Source organism: Manacus vitellinus, unplaced genomic scaffold (assembly GCF_001715985.3).
Source record: "Manacus vitellinus isolate BGI_N305 unplaced genomic scaffold, ASM171598v3 scaffold_29_pilon, whole genome shotgun sequence".
Classification (NCBI taxonomy): Eukaryota; Metazoa; Chordata; class Aves; order Passeriformes; family Pipridae; genus Manacus; species Manacus vitellinus.
In genome coordinates, this window is record NW_021940207.1 from 8662304 (window position 1) to 8680416 (window position 18113).

General features: G+C 37.7%; 1 protein-coding gene across 2 annotated transcripts in view; it reads right to left on the bottom strand.

The window, feature by feature from the left end:
- PLS1 (plastin 1) overlaps nt 1–16718 on the bottom strand; it is a 34701-nt gene extending 17983 nt beyond the window's left edge. Inside the window, exons 1-4 of one of the 2 annotated variants that reach the window (XM_008925310.3) lie at nt 16527–16718; nt 6299–6407; nt 2765–2928; nt 1451–1580 (exon numbers count right to left, since the gene is read on the bottom strand). In XM_008925310.3, the coding sequence (XP_008923558.1) occupies nt 1451–1580; nt 2765–2928; nt 6299–6368 (364 nt within the window). In that variant the 5' untranslated portion in view covers nt 6369–6407; nt 16527–16718. Of the gene's footprint in view, nt 1–1450; nt 1581–2764; nt 2929–3363; nt 3458–6298; nt 6408–16526 lie in introns of those variants that run through there. The other variant, XM_018074918.2, reaches the window with a different exon arrangement.
- Nucleotides 16719–18113: the final 1395 nt, after the last annotated feature.

The following is an 18113-nucleotide window of genomic DNA, read 5'->3' on the forward strand; positions in this document are numbered from 1 at the left end:
GTGATTTTCTGAAGAACATAAAAATCAAAGGGACATCATAGGGAAGGCATCCTCATGGCTGACTTCAAATTCAGTTTCTCAGAAATTACAAAGAAAAGAGGAAGATTTCTGATCAGAAATGTGCAACAACACAATTTATACACCATTGGTTTAAAACACAGCATTTCATTCTGAGAGACTGGCAATCTTTTTGAGACTCTGATCTGGACTGCTGAGCTGTATTTAGCTTTGAGAAACTTAAGAAGTTTAATATCTCAGTTTTAAATTCTCTTTATATTTAGTGCAGAATTTATTACTGTGTATCTAAGAAAGCTTATTGGGATAACAGTCAGTCAAGTATCAGTATCCACATTCCCAAACAGCACAGGTGGTATTCCTCTCACTTACCTCAAGAAGCAAACAAGAGAGGTACCTACACCTGACTCCTTACACTTCTTCCACTGTCAGTGGGAAACAACGTGAAATTCTAGTGCACCCTTCATCTCATCATAAATGAGGTGGTGATGAGGCCAGGCCACATGAACTGCACTTCAGTGGGGTCTGTTTCTCTCCACCAAAAATGAAAGGGAGTCTAAACCATTACCTCTGATGCCCTACAGGCATCCTTTGAGATGGAACATATTCCCAGCTTTGGAGATCTACCAAGTGCAGCTGGTGCTATAAGAATCACACTGAAACAGAGGGTATTGCCACCTCTGGCTAACCAAAATGATTCTTTCTCATATATGGAATCTTAACACAGTCTGGAACCACTGCAAATTCCAGACTCAAATCAATCAAAAAAGTTGCAATATTGCTGATAGCAATGTGATCCTGGAAGGTGGTTAACACTCTGGCCAGGAGCTGCAATGCAATTAGGCACAATTACCAACTTAAATTACATGCAGCAGGGGGAGGCAGAAAGAAACGGATCAAATATTAAAAACAGCTTCTTAAGTGTAAGAGAGGCTCTGCAAAAACCATGCAGGACTGAACAATTCTGTAATGGCAGAGACAACTGAGGGGGCCATTCCACCCACAAAGGATATATGGTGGTTTGCTAAGGGTTTTTTAGTTTATGCTATTAACACTGTGGAAATGAAAATGAGAATTCATTTTTATCTGAATGTAGGAATAAGAGTAGATTAGCATGTAATGAAGGTAAAAGCTTGACTACCATTACTAGAAGAACGCCAAAGGGGCCATTTTTCTCCCCTTACATGCTGTCACTGCTTGTTTTGCTCTTTTGCTCTTGCAAAGAGTCCCACTTGCCTCCAAGTACAGCATGAAACTAGTAACAACTGAACACAGCTAATAAACTATTGTCCACACTTGTCTATCTCCACATACTTTCTCTGTGTTAATTTGCTTTCAACACCAACATTTTTCCATTGTTTGGTTTTTTTGTCTGTAGTGCAAATTTAAAGAGTTTCCTCCATGCAAAATTTGCTCATGTTTAATTATTTCTTACCCGAATAAGAGTGCTGTGTCCCCTCACTAGAGATTGCTGATGTTCCTCCAATCGCTGTAATACCTTGCTTTTTGTTTATTGATTTTCGGAATGATTTGCTGACATCTTTACTTTTCAATTCCTGAATTATCTGAAATCAAAAAAGTAGAGAGTATTTTGTGATTGATCATACTTTCAGATAACTAAGTGTTAATTCACTCTAGAGTTAGTAGTTAACCTGACTGCCTATTTACACTGACTTCTGTTCTAAAAAAAAAAAATTTACTGTATGGGTAAAACTAGTTTAAATCCTCTCATGAAACTTGCATAGTGGATGTCTAACATATTATTTCTCAGTGAATAACTTTATTAAGCTGTGGTAACTAAAAAAGTAGACATACACAATTTTTCCATAGATGTTTTAGTAAACTGAAACACACATCTAAAGATATGCACATTTTCGATGCCTATAGCATATTTCTCCCACTTATTTCACCACATGCTGCACAGTAAAAGGTGACAACATGACAGTTACACATGTCCTTAATCAAGCTAATACCGTTTATTCACCTGCCTGCAATGTAACCCACATCCTAGATTTGCCCAAATATTGTAGAGATCTCAAACTGACAGCGAAGTAATACAGTTCAACATGTGGAGGCAAATATTTGCATCTCACCTATGAACCACTTCAAATTAGAATCTTGAAAGGAAAGATCAATAGCTAGTTTAACAAGCATCCTGTTGCAATGATGCACTACTCCAAATTGGAAGCAGAAAATAATCACCCCAAACACACACTAATCAACGGCCTGATAAGCTTTTGTTTCTTTTAAAGCCCACTAGTGAGTAATCCTCATTTAAAAAAGTCTAAACCTTTGAAATTTTTTCACTGAAAGGGAAAAACTGTGCCTCAGTCCCAGTAATAAATAGACTTTAGTACAGAGATTAAGCATAGTGATAGACTAATGTTTGCCCTACTAAGAGCATTCAGAGCCTGGTGTCTAATTTTCTGTTGTCTGCTCTTTTGTCAGAGCAAGGGCTGGCCCAACAGCTCCTAAAATATGTAGTCCATCTCTTCATCTTTGAATAAACAAAACAGGACTATTTCAACTAAGGCACTCTCACATGCTGCTCATGTCAGATCTATTAAATTAAAAAGGAGAGTGAAAGAGTAAAATAACCATATAGGATATTCTAAATTGTCACAGAAAACTCAAAATAATAGTTATATCTATCTAAAATAGTACTTAGTTATAGCACTTAATTCAGTTTTCTATCCTGATTCTTAACAGGTATCAGACAGTAGAGAAACATCCAAAGAGAGTGTCTTACAGAGACAAATTCCTCGAAGTTGATTCTCCCATCCTTGTTGCTATCTGTCACTAAAATGATTTTTTCTACAATCTCCCGGACTTTGTAACCAGGCAAGGGCAGACTTGCTTCTTTAAAGAGGTCCTGAAGTTCATAATCGCTGACATACCCACTGTTGTCAATGTCTGTAAAATGAAAGCACAAGTTGTTACACTTACATAAAGAACCAAGTGCAGTAACTGTAAAGAATAAATCAAGTGTGAGAAATGCAGTTCTAGCAGATAAGTATTTCTTTTCCTGACAGACATAAGTAAGTATAAAGGAATGCTTCTGGATTAGAGGGACAACTGTCTAGGCCTGGTGCCATCTTGTGATGTACTTTCTCAGGAGCTATCTTGTGATCCAAAGCACAGCTATAACAAGATAGCAAATTTTCAAGTAGTGAAGTTGAAGCTTTTTTTTTTTAAGACGCCCAACAAAATTATCTATAAACCTTCAAGTGAGAGGGAGATCAATTAATATATGCTTCCTGTCAATATTATACCATTTGCAATCAGGAAACTCAGACCTGGTGCATGTTGTTATTAGAAGAGCACACTTACACAAGAAAAACTACTTACACAAGAACTCTGCCTGACACTGCATTTTGTTTCTTATCCTAGTATCTGATAGACATTTTCTGTTCTTCAAAACTTTTGATGTGGTTAGGCTTACCTGTGAAGAATAAATCCAGGATGATCTGTATCTGTTTATTAAAGGTGACCTTCCTTAATCTATTAACTAGCTCTGCTGGGAACAATTTGTGCTGCCACCTTCACTCACACTTGGCTCCCAAGACCACAAGGCAAGAATGTTCAGGTACAGCAAAGTATTAGAATGCTTTTTTTTTCAAAAAGAAGTACAGTACAGTTTCACAATTGTGGAAAGAAATTAATGGCTGTATCATAAAAATAAATTAAGAAAAACTGAGTATAATTTGTGTTACTCATCATGAATAATGCAGCAGCAGAGAAACGATCAAAAGTACCCTTTGTACTTTCACCTTAGGCCAATCTCTGTGCAGAAAGCTGACTTGAATTCATCTTAGTATAATAAAGCATCATTTTACACCTATGTTTTTACCCAGAGTAACATATAAATGAACCAACCACATTAACTGTTCCTGTTTTTTTAAATCTATGCATATTTCCATATATATGTATACACATATTTATACAAGCACAATTTGAATATGCCAGTAAAATAGCCTTACCTGTACCTGTAGTGCATTGGCTATACAATGGAGAGAAGTACTTTTAAAAGCAGAAAAGCTATAGTCCATACACAGTATAGATGAAGTTCAGTCAAATACAAGAAATCATATCCAGCCTAAGTAATGCTGGATATAATGCCCATCATTTTATATGTTTAATGTTAATATTTTCCATGTTTGACAATAATTTACAATGTCTATGATCATATTAAAGCTCTTGAAAAATCTTAGTTAATAGTATTTTCCCAGCTCTACCAACAATCAATCTAAGGGAAGCAATTTAAGAGAACATCACAATCAGTCAAAAAGAGAAGCAGATGATGTGACCACCTTTCTGACTTATCAAGGTGCTCCCACTTTTGTTTTTTTTTTTTTTTTGTTTTCTAGTTAAAAACCTCTCTTCATATTGTCCATGGTATCAGAACTCAGCCAATAATACCACAGTGGATGAATGTGCCTCTCACTGCAGAAGGGCAAGCAGAGAAACATGCTTTCATCTCTAGCCATAATTGATTCCTGTACACTAATTTTCTTGTATTCATACTACACTGTGTAGCTTCTGTACAGCTTCACAAGGCAGCCGCATTTCACTGCTGACAAAAGGCTAAAAACACCCGATTAAAAAAATTAATTTTGTGTTTTCAATACTATCAACAACTCATAAATCACTACACAGACAAATTTTATGTCTGCAACTGCATTAATTCATCCACTGGCTTGCAGACATGTAAAACTACAGGTAATAATAGGGATGGTCTAAACAGCAGAGGACATGCTCATGAGCTCACTCAGATTACCAGCTATTTTATTTCTCTAGGTTCATCTTTCACAGGGGGTAAGTTTCCATGATGACAAGCTGAGAGTTAAATGCATGCCTTCTCTCAGTTTACCAATGTAGCTGCAAGGAATTTATCCATAAAGACATTGGAAAAGTAAAAGTAAAAAAACCAAACAAAACCTAATGATGCTTAATGTCTGTATTTTACAGAAAGCATAAAGAAGAAAGTGCTTTTCAGTGAACAGGAGCAGGACAGACAATTCTTACAGCAGAAGTGTGAAAACACGCAGGCAGGAAATGGAGAAAAAGAAGGAATGCAGATGGTGAAAAACCAACCAAACAGAAAAGCAGTTAGACAACACCAGTGAGTATCTACCTATCTTAACATCTCCCTGATGTTACACTGATACAGGTATACAGTGCTCTTCCCTTTGGCCTGTTGTTCCAGCACCTGCAGGCTACAGATTCCTTGAGCTACAGATGTCATGAGGAGTCTTTAACAGCAACTCATGAATTACCTTCCATGGATGTATCTTTCTCCTTTTAGGATTTCTACTCTTTTTTGGTCTCAAGTCAATGGGTTCATGGTTTAATTATTTATAATGAAGAGAAGTTACTTCTTTTTAAGTTTTCTGACTCTACTGGGCATCACGTGATACCTCTATTGACAGAACCTGCATAATTCCTTCTTCACCTCCTCCTACTCATTGGCTTAAATCTCTAACATACAGTTTCCCAGTAGCTTCTTCACCAAGCTAAAGACTCATAACATTTAAGACTTCTTGCCTGACATTACCCTGTTCTCCCCCTTATGACTGAATGCAAACATGTCTGTTTGATTTCCTGAGCTGCAGTCACACATCACCCCCCAAAACTGCAGCAAATAGGAAATAGAGCAGACATGAACTTTAACAACAGCAGTGCAATCTGGAAATAAGGGTTAGTTGCTATCTAATTTCTCACTCTGTTTACTCTGATTAATCTGTAAACATCCTGTCAAACATAGAAAATTGTAGTTATTTATTAACATCTGCTAGCTACAAAAGCAAGACTAAAAAATCTGCAAGTTTGGCTTACTTAAAATGTAAAATCCAATAGAATAAATGAAAAGAGGAATTATTAGTTCACCAAAGCATGAAAGTAAAGGAAAACCCAAGTGCCAGTAATCTAACATGAAAATATATAAGACCCGAAGCTTAATCAAACTTTTTTTGCAGATTTAAGGAAATCAAAAAACTGAATTTTGAGACCTATTATGTAGCATATGCAAAGGCACAAATAATGCAACTGCCCAGCAAGAAAATACATCTGATTTCAGTGCTGAAGGTGAAAGAAATTAACACACATAGTTTTAGTGAAAATATGGGGCTGTATGCAAACATTCTTATTTTATTAGATATTACCAGCAACAAAGAGGGAAAATACGTCCCTATCAAAATAAGGTGATCCATAAAGATTTCTTCCACAAATCATAAAGTTTTGCAATGTTAATGGCATCCTTATTGTTTTATTATTTAAAACATACCTATTTTGCCAAATGCTTCTCTTAGTTCTTCAAGCTCTTCCCGAGATATAGTAGTTATGTTGTTTTCCATCTTTGGGCAGCAGGAACTGTCGTCCTCAATTGTCTATACCTAATAATAATAAACAGGAAAGATATAAGGCTGTAATTCCTTATTCCATACATATAAGTTACTGACCTTTTCAACACAATGACATGTCCAGGCCTAGCACACTTAAAACATTAACATTACAAACAACACTTTAAAGTACCTCAAATACCCAACAATTCTTTTCACTCAGTAATAGGGACTGGGAATTCACAACAGCAGCACCTGTTTACATACACTTGGTGCTTCCATTTGCATAGAAGCACGGACCAGTAATCTACCTCCATGCTTGAGTGGTTTTCCAACATTTATGTCTCCTTACACTTCAAAAAACCATTTTTAGAAACATCAATTTCTAAGTGCAGTGCAGTATCATTGCCAAGTAGTGGTTAGTGCTAGGATCTAGGGCTGCCAAGCACTGAGCATTCCAGCATTTACACAGCAATAAACCTCAGTGGGACACTTTCAAGTACCTGCCTACAATCTGTGGGTGAACACTGAGGAGCCTTTTCACAGCTCCTGACCTGCACCACTCTTTTGACACCCTGTTGTCTCATAACACTGTCAAAGAGCTGAATGAAGGCTTTTACTGAGCAAAGACTGGAGTCTCAGTGTGAATCTTTCTCTACTGACCTCCATACAAAAGCAAAACAAAACTGAAGGCAAGAGGTCAATAAATCCCCATGACAGATCTTTGCCCATTTCCTCTTATTGAAGCTTTACTGCAACAAGATGATTCAGACTTGTTGGTACTAAGTGCAGCTTTGTACAGAAGCCACACACAATTGTCTCAATACCCAAGCTTGTATTTGCCATTTCCCACTGTGCCCGTGCCATGGGCACACACAAGGCAAGCCCAGGGCAGCACCACCTGCCTGCACTCAGCTCTGACAGCACCTGGTTGGAGACAGAGAACAAACCGTGCTGCAGGTGGGGCTGTGCCTTCCATAAACATCAAAGTTTAATCTTTGATTTTACCTTATAAGCCAAAAGGGGCAAAAATCCACCTTACATAAGTATTTCCATCAGAGTTGCTCTATACTTGTGAATGATTCCCCTTCTGGTTTAGTGTTTTTGCATTAGAGCAAGAAAAAAAATAATCCTGTAATGACCAAGCTATCATTTGCTCATAGTAATTAAATTCAGATCTGCTATATGCAGCTGCTTGTTCCCCAAAAATTGTGGATATCAACAGAACAGTACTGTTACCCACTGGACAAGACTCTAGAAGGGGAAACCTGCCTTCAACAGCTAGTTTCATCATGGATCATGCTGGATGCCCTTGGGAAAGACTGTCCCTTTGTTTCCTACCTTTTGTGGAAAGCTTTTCTTCCACGATGCTATGTAAAAAGAGTTCTTAAACAACAGTAGGGTATTCTAAATAGCTCCTGTCTGCTTTACTTGGGTTAGTATTTTCTGTGTCTTCACTGGGACTGTTCCTGCAGGTCACACAGGATATGGCCTTGAGTGTGGGTGGCAAGTTAAGTCTTTTTCCTTCATGTCACTAGATCTTATTTAAGTACTAAAATCCTACTTATCCATTTTGCTAAGCTTACCAATAGCATGTACAGTCTTCATATTCAAAAGAAAAAAGATATTTAAAATATATATTCAGAACAAAAATTAGCCTTCACACAGATGTTTCTGGAAGTGCAAGTACCTTCACTGGAAACCTGGTCTGGCAATTAAAGAAATAATGAACTGTGGAAAAATTGGTGAAAAAATAAAACACTTAAATCCAAATTACTAAGGAAATTTAAAGGACTCCAAATCTGCAAAAAAACAGATGACAATTCTCTGAAACACAGAAACAGCACGACAAAGCATAAGTGAACTATTTAGCCATGCAGGTGTAAAAGACAACATCACTTCTGTCGTCCTATTAATGTTTTTAACTATTTACCATTATCATGAGTCAGATTTTATGAGAAACAATTTCTGAAAAGTTGCAATGCAATTAGTTTCACTGCTGCCCTTTTATGATTCATGATTTAGATTTCACATCATATTCTACTTCAGAAAATAGCAATCTTTGATTTCCAAAGATGTAGATTATTTCAGTTACACAGTAGAAACATCTGTTCTTGAATGAAGCAGATAAATAAAGCTAATAATTCTGCTCTAAAGAGACAGCCTTAAATAGCCTATGATATCATTACAGGGTAAATTAGCTGGTCAATTAAATGGCAGAAGTACTGCAATCATGGTTCTGGCATTCAGGAGAGACAGTTTGAACCATCAGAGACAACACCCAAACTAGTCAGACATTTCAGACAATTTCAATACAGAAACAGGGACCTTCTATCTAAGCTAATAAATACCTTGCACACCCAGGTTTATCAGCACCCAAGATGACTCGGTGCACAGGCAATTCTGACAAGATTTAGCCTCCAAAGGTACCTGTCTTGGAACTGTGACTACCTGTTGAAAAGTACATTCGTTTAGAGAGAACGTTTCTCTGTACTCTGGTGGCGTTCAGATGACACTTTGATTGTCTGTAGTCTGTGCTTACATCAAACTGTCTCCTGCTGCCCCAGCACAGGGTAGGTACAAACACTGTTTTAATAATGAAAAAGCACCCTTGGATCCTCTTTTTAGTCCTTGACAATATCCTTAACATGAACTGACAATATTCATGTATCCCTAGCCTGCCTTCCACGCCTGGAAGGCTTTTTGTGTCTAAAGACAGTTCCCTGGAGTCTCCTGGAAATTGTCCACATCCAACACAATACAGATACCAACCATCATGATATTTCTCTGTGTGCAGTGGAGTATCTGTGGCTGAGCAACCACACAGGATGAAGTGAACAGGTCAAGGAGCAGTTCCTGCCACTTTTTTGACCTGTTATCAAAGCTGTCAGAAAAAAATAGAGCAGTTAATTGGCAATCAGGCCCAATAGTTGTCTCCATCCCTGCAGGCAAGTGGCAATTTCTTTTCCAGCTCTTCATTTCAAATTCTATTTGCCTCATTTCCACATGCAGCTGCTACTGCAATGACAATGGACTTTACAAATGCTGACTCGAGAGCTTATTTTCTTTTGTCGCTGTTCTTTTTTCTGGCATCAGGGACACACCTCCTCTCTCCCTGCTGCAAATACCATCTATTGCTGCATCATCCTTAAAGCTGTTGTCTCTAATGACAGTCAAGATAGCCTAATTTGCATATACAGGTTGTGCTTTTATGTCAATAACCAGCTGGTTATTACTATGTACTGTCTATAATTACAAAATGTGAAAATTCTGCTTCTCTTGTTGGGCTTTGAATCAAACTGCTATAGATTTTAATAGAAAAAAATCCCCACAAAAATACATGCTTTAACTTATAGTATTCCTGTGTTAGCTATCCATGATTCTTTAAGTCAATGTGATGAGAACAGAACAGCTTTCGAGCACTACTACTGTTTTTTAATCTCTTGCCAGATTGAACTAGGAGTTCTGTCCAGTCTCAGAAAGAAAATAATGCATTATAAAGTATAAGACACACAAAAAGAACTTTAAAGCAAGAATATGCATCACATATTCCCTTTGGTCAGTAAGGATAGAAGAGGAAATGCTAATTAAAAATTACTAGAAATATTTGCATATAATAAAGATTTGAGCAGTGAAACAGAATGTTAGCTCAATATGAACACACAAAGGTTTCTGATGTACTTTCAAGAAGATAAAACTGCCCAAGTTTGTTTGTTTTATGTTTTGGTTTCCCCTCCCAAACTGAGCTGGAAAGATCTTTTTACTTATGCCAAAATTATTCTTGACCTCCAAGTATAAAGATGATTAGTGGCCAAAGAGATCAGTTGTTTAACAACGTGAAAGCAAAAATGATTGTATGTGTTTCACTAGCGGTCTGTAATAAAACAGCAGTGGAGACTAACTCTTTTTTAAACTTACTAGAGATTAACTTTTTATCTTACTGTGATAATGCTCTCAATCGTTATGACAAAATGAATAATCATTAGACTTCAGTGACTTCATAATTTTTTTATTATTATTATTGTTTGCACTAGCATAGGATATGGAAAGCTAGCTTATCTTTCCCATATCTGTGAAAAAGCTGCAGGAGACATTCATATGAGAGAAATATACTCTATGTTATCCAAAGTGAGAGAAGCCTTGACTGCAGAATACAGTCACAGAACCACAGAATAGCAGGTTGGGAAGCACCTCAAGGATCACCACTCCAACCTTCCTTGGCAAAAGCATGGTCTAGAAAAAATGGCCCAGCAGCCTGTCCAGTCAAACCTTAGAAGTGTCTAGTGTTGGGGAATCCACCATTTCCCTGGGGAGATTATTCCAATGGCTAACTGTTCTCATTGTGAAAAATACTCCTCTTGTGAGTAATGGGAATGTCCACAAGAGCAACCTGTACCCATTACCCCTCCTCTCTTCCATGGGATTCCTTGTAAGGCAAAGTCTCCATCCACTTTGTAGTTACCCTTTAAATACTGGAACACTGTAATAACGTTTCCCCTAAGCCTTCTTTTCTCAAGGCTGAACCAACCCAGTTCTCTCAGCCTTTCCTTCTGTGGCAGCTTCCCAGTTCTCTGATCATCTTTGAGGCCCTCCTCTGGACCCTTTCCAGCCTGTCCTCATCTTTTTTCGTGAGCAGGAACCAAAACTGAACACAGCGTTCCAGGTGTGGACAGTTCTCTAAACATAGAAAGAACTAATCTAATACACCTGTAGAAGGAAGAGTACTGGGTCTTATAAAGGAAGAAGGTACAAAAATAGATCCACTCCTAATGCAGCAAAGAGGATGCTTGTAAACCCTAAAAACAGGAGAGCAATATACAATTAGCTATATACATACATATACCTGCATATATATAAAAATGAGATATTGTTTCAAAAACACAAGTTTTTGAAAAAAAAGACCAGGTATAATTATGGTATCAGTTACAGTTATTAACAGAGTAGTATAAAGAGCAAATGTCTTTACATACCAAACACTCAATCTGAGGCTTCACAACCTGGAAGACTCAGAGTAGGTTTCTCAGCCTGGGCTTGTAAACATGGCTGGATACACTTATGACAATCAAAAGTATGTAATCACTACAAGTTAGATGATTACAATGAAGAAATGTTGTTCTTCAACATACAAACTAATAAACCACAAAATTTTCCTCAGTCTTTTATGTATAGCATTACATAGTGAATAAGGTGCAATTTAAGATGGGGAAAAATGGTATTTTTAACTTCTTCCAAACTGTATGTACTGATCTTTGCTAGAGGAAGGCTATCAAACCAGCCACTGTGATAAATTCTGTGTCCATGAAATATGTATCTCTTGTAAAGAGGACTAGATTTACAGTGAAATTAATTATTCACTCCATAGGAATTTATTTATCGTAGTACAGTAACTCTGGTGAATAATAAAATCAACATCTCCACTATGCCTTAAGGATAAACCTGGATGACTTGTGAATAAAGGGTAAAACAAGCCAAGATATCTGTTAGACTGGTCGTGGGCCTGATCTGAATTCACTTACTCTGGTATAGGAATGGATTCATTTCATGAAGCTCAGGTCAGGATTAAGAGTGACTCTCTTACAAAGCAGATAAAAGCTTACTTCAGAAAGATACCTTTTCATCCAAACAAAATGCCTCCAGCTTCCTCTGGCTGCCGGGATACAGAACAGCCACGCAAATGTATCCCCAGGATCAGGTTCAGGCCGTTTCCTCTGCATGCATCATTGACGAGCAGCTCAAACTGCCCGGGCTTTGGGTTGTTGCATTCAGCACTCCAAACAAAAAATATCAATGGAAACCTTACCTATGCCAAAGGGACCACTTCTAGGCAAGCAATTTTGGAAAAAGGCTATTGCACGCAGAGTTTGTGGAAGCAGCTTTCCTGAAACGTCCTGCAAACCTCACGTGTTTACAATCTAGCAACACCAACATTTTGGGTTGAATTTGCCCAAATGGATTATCTCAGATCCCATTCTGCTTTGGTTAACTAGGAGTTTACAAGTTTCACCTGCCTCCAGCACAGGGCTGAGACTGTTGTATCCCCTGTTGTGACAGCAAGAGCAAATCTGAAATAGTGCCACGCTCTGTGAAACTGGGACACTGAGGTGACACAAGTCAATATCCCCAACCCTGCAGAGCCATGAGCACAAGTTACTACATTCTAACTGTGTTTTCTGAGGTTTATAAATACAGTCATTCCTAACACTGGTTGTAGTTAGATCACTACTCCAGGTAACAGAACAGCAAGAAGTTCAGTTTGTGTATTTCCACAGTACAGTGTGTCCAGGGCTCCCTACTGACAGCAAACCATTTCCAGATGAAACATATGTGAACAAAGCTGCTTCCAAGCCACAGGCAGATTTTTCTTAGGTAGTTGTCAATTCCAGGCAAATCAGTGTCAGGAATACAAAACCAAGATTTTTCTCACAGATCTGTTGATAAGAGGCAACACTTCGGTTTCTCAGGACACAAAATCAGATTGGCTGCAAAACCAATATACCCCTTAACCTGAAGCAAAATCATCCTACTTTTGAGAGGAGCTTTATGTTTTACATGATGGAAGTGTCAAGACTCAGTATTCTGAACAATCTGCATATTTTCTGTAATTTAAACATATTGCCTTTCCAATAAATTATGGAGTACAGAATCAAAGTGTACATAATAAACGAGTGCCATAATAAGCTACAAATTAAGGGACACAAAAATAAATTTTCCCTACATGGAAGTAGGGAAGTTTTAACATGGGTAGATTCAAAAAGCTCTGATCCAATGTAAGGGCTGGATACAGTAAATCTGCTAAAGGGGCACTTGCTTTCGGTTTTATTACCAAGAACCTTTGCCTTGGTAAAAGTTCAACACCAGCATGTACATGGTATCCAACTTCTGTCAAGAGAAGTACAGGCACACAGGGAAAATGAAAGCATAGTAAGAACTTGAATACACTCACACCATAAGTCTTAATTACCTTTTATGCTATCTCAACATCTTTCATGTTTTTCATTCCTCAACAACATAAATACATTCTTCAACAAGATAAATATTTAATCAGGAAAAAGAACACAAAAGGCATAAGAACTTAATTTTTAATGTAAACATACCAACTATTCTCTAGTAAGACTGTTTTCACTAAAAAGTGTTCTCAGAACTCATTGTGAATAAAAGCAGCTTATGAAATAGAATAAACAAGAATAGAGTTGCTACATTTTACAGTGGGAAAGAATGGTCCTGTTATGCCTTTTAAAGAAGTTTGAGCCTACTACTTGTAGGCAAACAGCTTGGAAACAAGTTTAAATGTATGGACATCAGACACTCAGGTGTGCCACCAACCTACAGCAGTTCAGCTCTGGAACACCCTAATCAAGCCTTCCAGTTGTTCTAAAGGAGATTAGTTAGTTTTGCATTCAGGTGCAGGACACCCACCAGAGGCTCACCGTGCACTTTATCACATATTACCCCAGCAAAGGTACCAGAGTACTGAGAACAAGTTTTTCAGTTGTATTCCAACAATTTCAGCTGGATATGTGACTTTCAGCATCTCTAATAATCACACTATAAATAAGCTAGTGAAAAACTTTAGAAACAAAAATAACTCAAGTACAACATAACTGCAATTAGAAGGAGATTGCAACTGCAAGAGAGAGAAGCAGCTCTCGTTTGGTGCTGCTGTGGAAATGCAAGTGTAAACAGAAAGGTTCCTCAAAGTCTCAATTCCATAGTTCATTATACACACAGAAAGTCACAGACATACTAATATTTTGATTTTACAATAAGTAGGTCTTGCATCCAGCAATAAAACCTGCACACTGTTAATGGCACACAAGGACAGGAAACAGCAGGCAAAAACAGTGTCAGGAGAAGTGGGTCTGAGGAATTCCCTTGGGAGACACAAGATTATGCAGAAGACCTTCCATTTGTTGAGGACATCCTAAAACAAGTGTCTCCTCAAGCCTACTGGAAAATGTACATTTGTAGAAACCACTAGGATTGTAATACATGTGACCTTTGTGGGCGTGGTACTAATGCTGCCAATGTAAATCATTTTAGTGTTGCTTTAGCTTTCACCTTACTGTCCAGAGTCTAGAATAATTTTTATCTTTTACTGATACAGTTCAAACTAGTGCTCACAAAGGAAATCCACAGGTCGTGGTATAAAACTCCTGAAACTTGCCACTCATTCCTGAGCGCTGTGTGGCTCACATTTGAGAGAGCCACTTTCACCTCTGTGATTCTGGTATATCACATAGTTACAATTGGGTCTGCTCCTTCTCACAGTTAAAGTTACGTTTATTTCCAAAGAAAAACTTTATTCACACTAATCATTAATGTGTTTTCCTTAGACAGCTCAAAACCACTACCAAGCCCGCCCACAATAACCCAAAATAATAACGGTAACAGAAGTGAGGCAACCCCATCATCTCATCTTTTTATCCAACAATCTGAAGCGGGGGTTTTGAATATAAACTAAACATTTGAAGGCACTGTTCTGAAAGCAAAAAATCATGCTTTTCCATTTCACATATGGCAGTGTCTGTATTCAAGTAATCCATGATTGCAGAACTACAGTCAAATTAATTAGCAAGAAAGTAACAGGATTAAGGTGAAATCGTGGAAGAAATTTCTTTACATGTGTAAACATAATAGTGTTTACACTGGTCCAGGAAGCATCTGACTGAGCCTTGAGCAGAAATTGTCTTTGTTTCAACAAGTTTAATCAATTTAACAAACTGTTTCATTTTATGTGATTTTTTCTTATCTCTTCTCACCAATCTCACAATATCATTGGCCCTCTGGATGGAGCATTTGCTCCTCTCCAAAAATCAGTCTATTATACTGAAACCTATGTTTCAGGCTAACTCATCATTTGGCCTCCCTGTCCACAAGTGTGCTAGACCCTTCTTCCTGGGGAACTTGTGCAGGCTCCCACCAAGCACCTCTTTTGCCCTTCCTATTTCACAAGGCTACCCTCACCTCCCTGGCTGTGTCCCCATATCCCCCATCTCTACCCATATGAGTATCTTGGCTTGCATATCCCTTCTGAATGCATCCACCCAGTGACCAGGAAAGTGCCCTGTCTCTGGAGGGCCAGAGTTGGCAAGGATCATGCTTTCCAATTAGCACTGGAAGCTGGTGCCTCAGATGCTGGGGCCAAAAGCAAGGGAAAAATACAGTTTGTACCAACAAAACAGCCACCGAAGCCAGAAATTGTGGCAAGAATTCCTACTAAGGTCAAAGCATCATAGCAGTTTTAGCATGCAAATGCATTTTAGATGGAAAGAGTCTGTAATTAACATAGAGAAAATTTGATAAGAAACTATGAAACAGTTTCTCATAAAACCCATTTGATTACCACTAATTGCTCTGAAGAACAGAATTATTATTTTAAGTCCGAACTTGGTGTCTCTGTGGCATTTCATTAGAGCAAACCACACTAAAATATAAATGGAAAGGCTACACTAATAAAAGCAAGTTCGTTCAGGCACTCCATTCTCAAGTCACTCTTTTGTGCCTAGGCTGCTGTTACATATCAAGTTTACAACAGCAAAAGAGAGCAAGTTAAAAGACACACCAGCAAATGATACTTAATCTCTTTCTTTCTCTGTCTAGGTTTAGGACTATGCAGCTTTTGTTAGCATGCAACCACAATGAAAAATAAAAACTGCATTATTTTTAAAGGAAATTTTGATTAAAAAAAATCCTGAAGTTCTTATTGAAATATCTGCATCAGTAAGAAACTCATTTTCCAAGCTCACGATGTGTTGACAGGACCCTCATTTGACAAAGGGGCTTTCCGGGTGTCCCAGTACTCTCAAATAAGATTCACAACTTGGAGTTTATGTTTTAATTATTCCTGTACTTCTCTAATAAGCTATAGCACTGCTAGCTAATTACTAAACAGAAAAGCTAACCAGAAGCAATAGTCATAAACCCAACTTTTCAAAAACAATCACAAGTCAGAACCTAAGCAACTAAAAAACCCATGAAATACAGAATGACATCTGTCTTCTGTTTTCAGATACTTCTCATTATTATCAGATTAACTTTTCAAGCTTTTCTTTGTAACTGGAAGGACTAGAAATTTGTTTTAAAACTGTGACAAATTACAGTTTTGCTTGTTTCACAGTTTTTCAGAGTTTGCTGGATTTTGCATTCCATCTACTACAACCAAAGTGTACTCACCTTCGACTGTTTAATCTGTCACAGTGTCACTGAGAGTTTTACAGTAACTTTTGCAAAGCTGTCAGTATTTGTCCCAAGCCTCTATTTCTTCCAGATTCGGTGCCGCTGGAGAGGTAGGACATACTGTACTCTCTACCCTTTGCTAAGGAAGAGGCTTTATCCTTCTTTGGCACTCCTAACTTCAGAAGAGTATCCTTTTCTTAAGCTAACTGGAACATTATGAACCATTTTTCAGTTCTCTGAGCACGAAGATTACATTTAGTTAGCACGTAACTTAAAAAGCAAAACTACAAACAAAGCTCTTGGTGAAGAAACAGCCCAAGAGGCAGAAGGGGAGGGAGATCTTAAAACAGCACAACTGCAACACTCCAGAAAACTATTGCCTTGATCCTCCCCTGTGCTGCTCTCTGGTATCCCAAAGCAGGAAACCTCAGCTTGCTACAAATAGTAAAACTCCAGCAGAGAGACACAAGCTAACTCTTACTAATGAACTTAGTTTTAAGGTCACCCCAGAAGTTAATCATGTGAAGATCATTAAGAGTAACAACAGACATGCATTCATTCTGCCCTCAGCAATTGAATTTACAGCCACATATTCTTCATACTCCAGCTAATTGCAATTACAAAATAGTACCAAATAGATGTGTGTTGCCAGAGTATTTTCCCCGTTTCCATTAATTATCAGATGGCAGTATGGCCTTCTGACACCCACTAATGCCTCCTTCAGCTCCACATGGTTCAAAAGATTATTAGATTAGACTGATCAGCTACTATACTGCAAGCAAGCCAGGATTTTCTGTCATGGAAAATTCATAGGTTATTTTTGGGTTTCTTTTTTCATTGGTCAAGCTGGAGAAAAAAGGAGGATCCTCTACAGTACATGGCAAAAGCAACTGGCAGCATTTCAAAACCCATCTCTGCAGAGTCCACAGATGCAGAAGTGCTACCTGTTTGCCAGTTGAGAGCCTTAAGGAGCTATGTTTGCACAAGTGCTGAGGATAAAAGCAGCACATTAGGGAATCTGAGTAACTAAAGCTAAACAGGGTATTGTTCATTTGTACCTTCCAGACTAGAGGACTATCTGGGGCATGCATGAAGTTCATTTGCTGGCAAATAATAATTACACCAGAATAAAACATCTACGGTTGTTGTTGCCAACTGTCATTTTTAATCATATTTTGAAGACGAAAAATAATGAAATTTCTGAGCAAGTTTTTTTGTAACTAAACTACTCAAAATCTCAGCCTTAGGATTCATATGATTAGGAGATAACATCACATTATTAAATTAAAACTATTTCTGATGCTTCAGTGAAAACTTTACCATCTTTCTTAAAAATATCAGAAACAAACAAAAAAAACCCCTTTAAAAATCCTGGGTTTAAACAATTTTATTTTTAATAGTTTGAGCTGGCAGCATGAACAGACATCCCTAAGCATTTAAACCATACATTGCAACTATGCAACAAAGTCATGAGTTTAAAAAAAGAAGTCTAAATATAAGATATATCCATGCATTTCTACTGAAACAATGAAAATCTAACATTTTATTCGTCTGTTGCAAAAAAATGCATAAAAGTGTTTATGA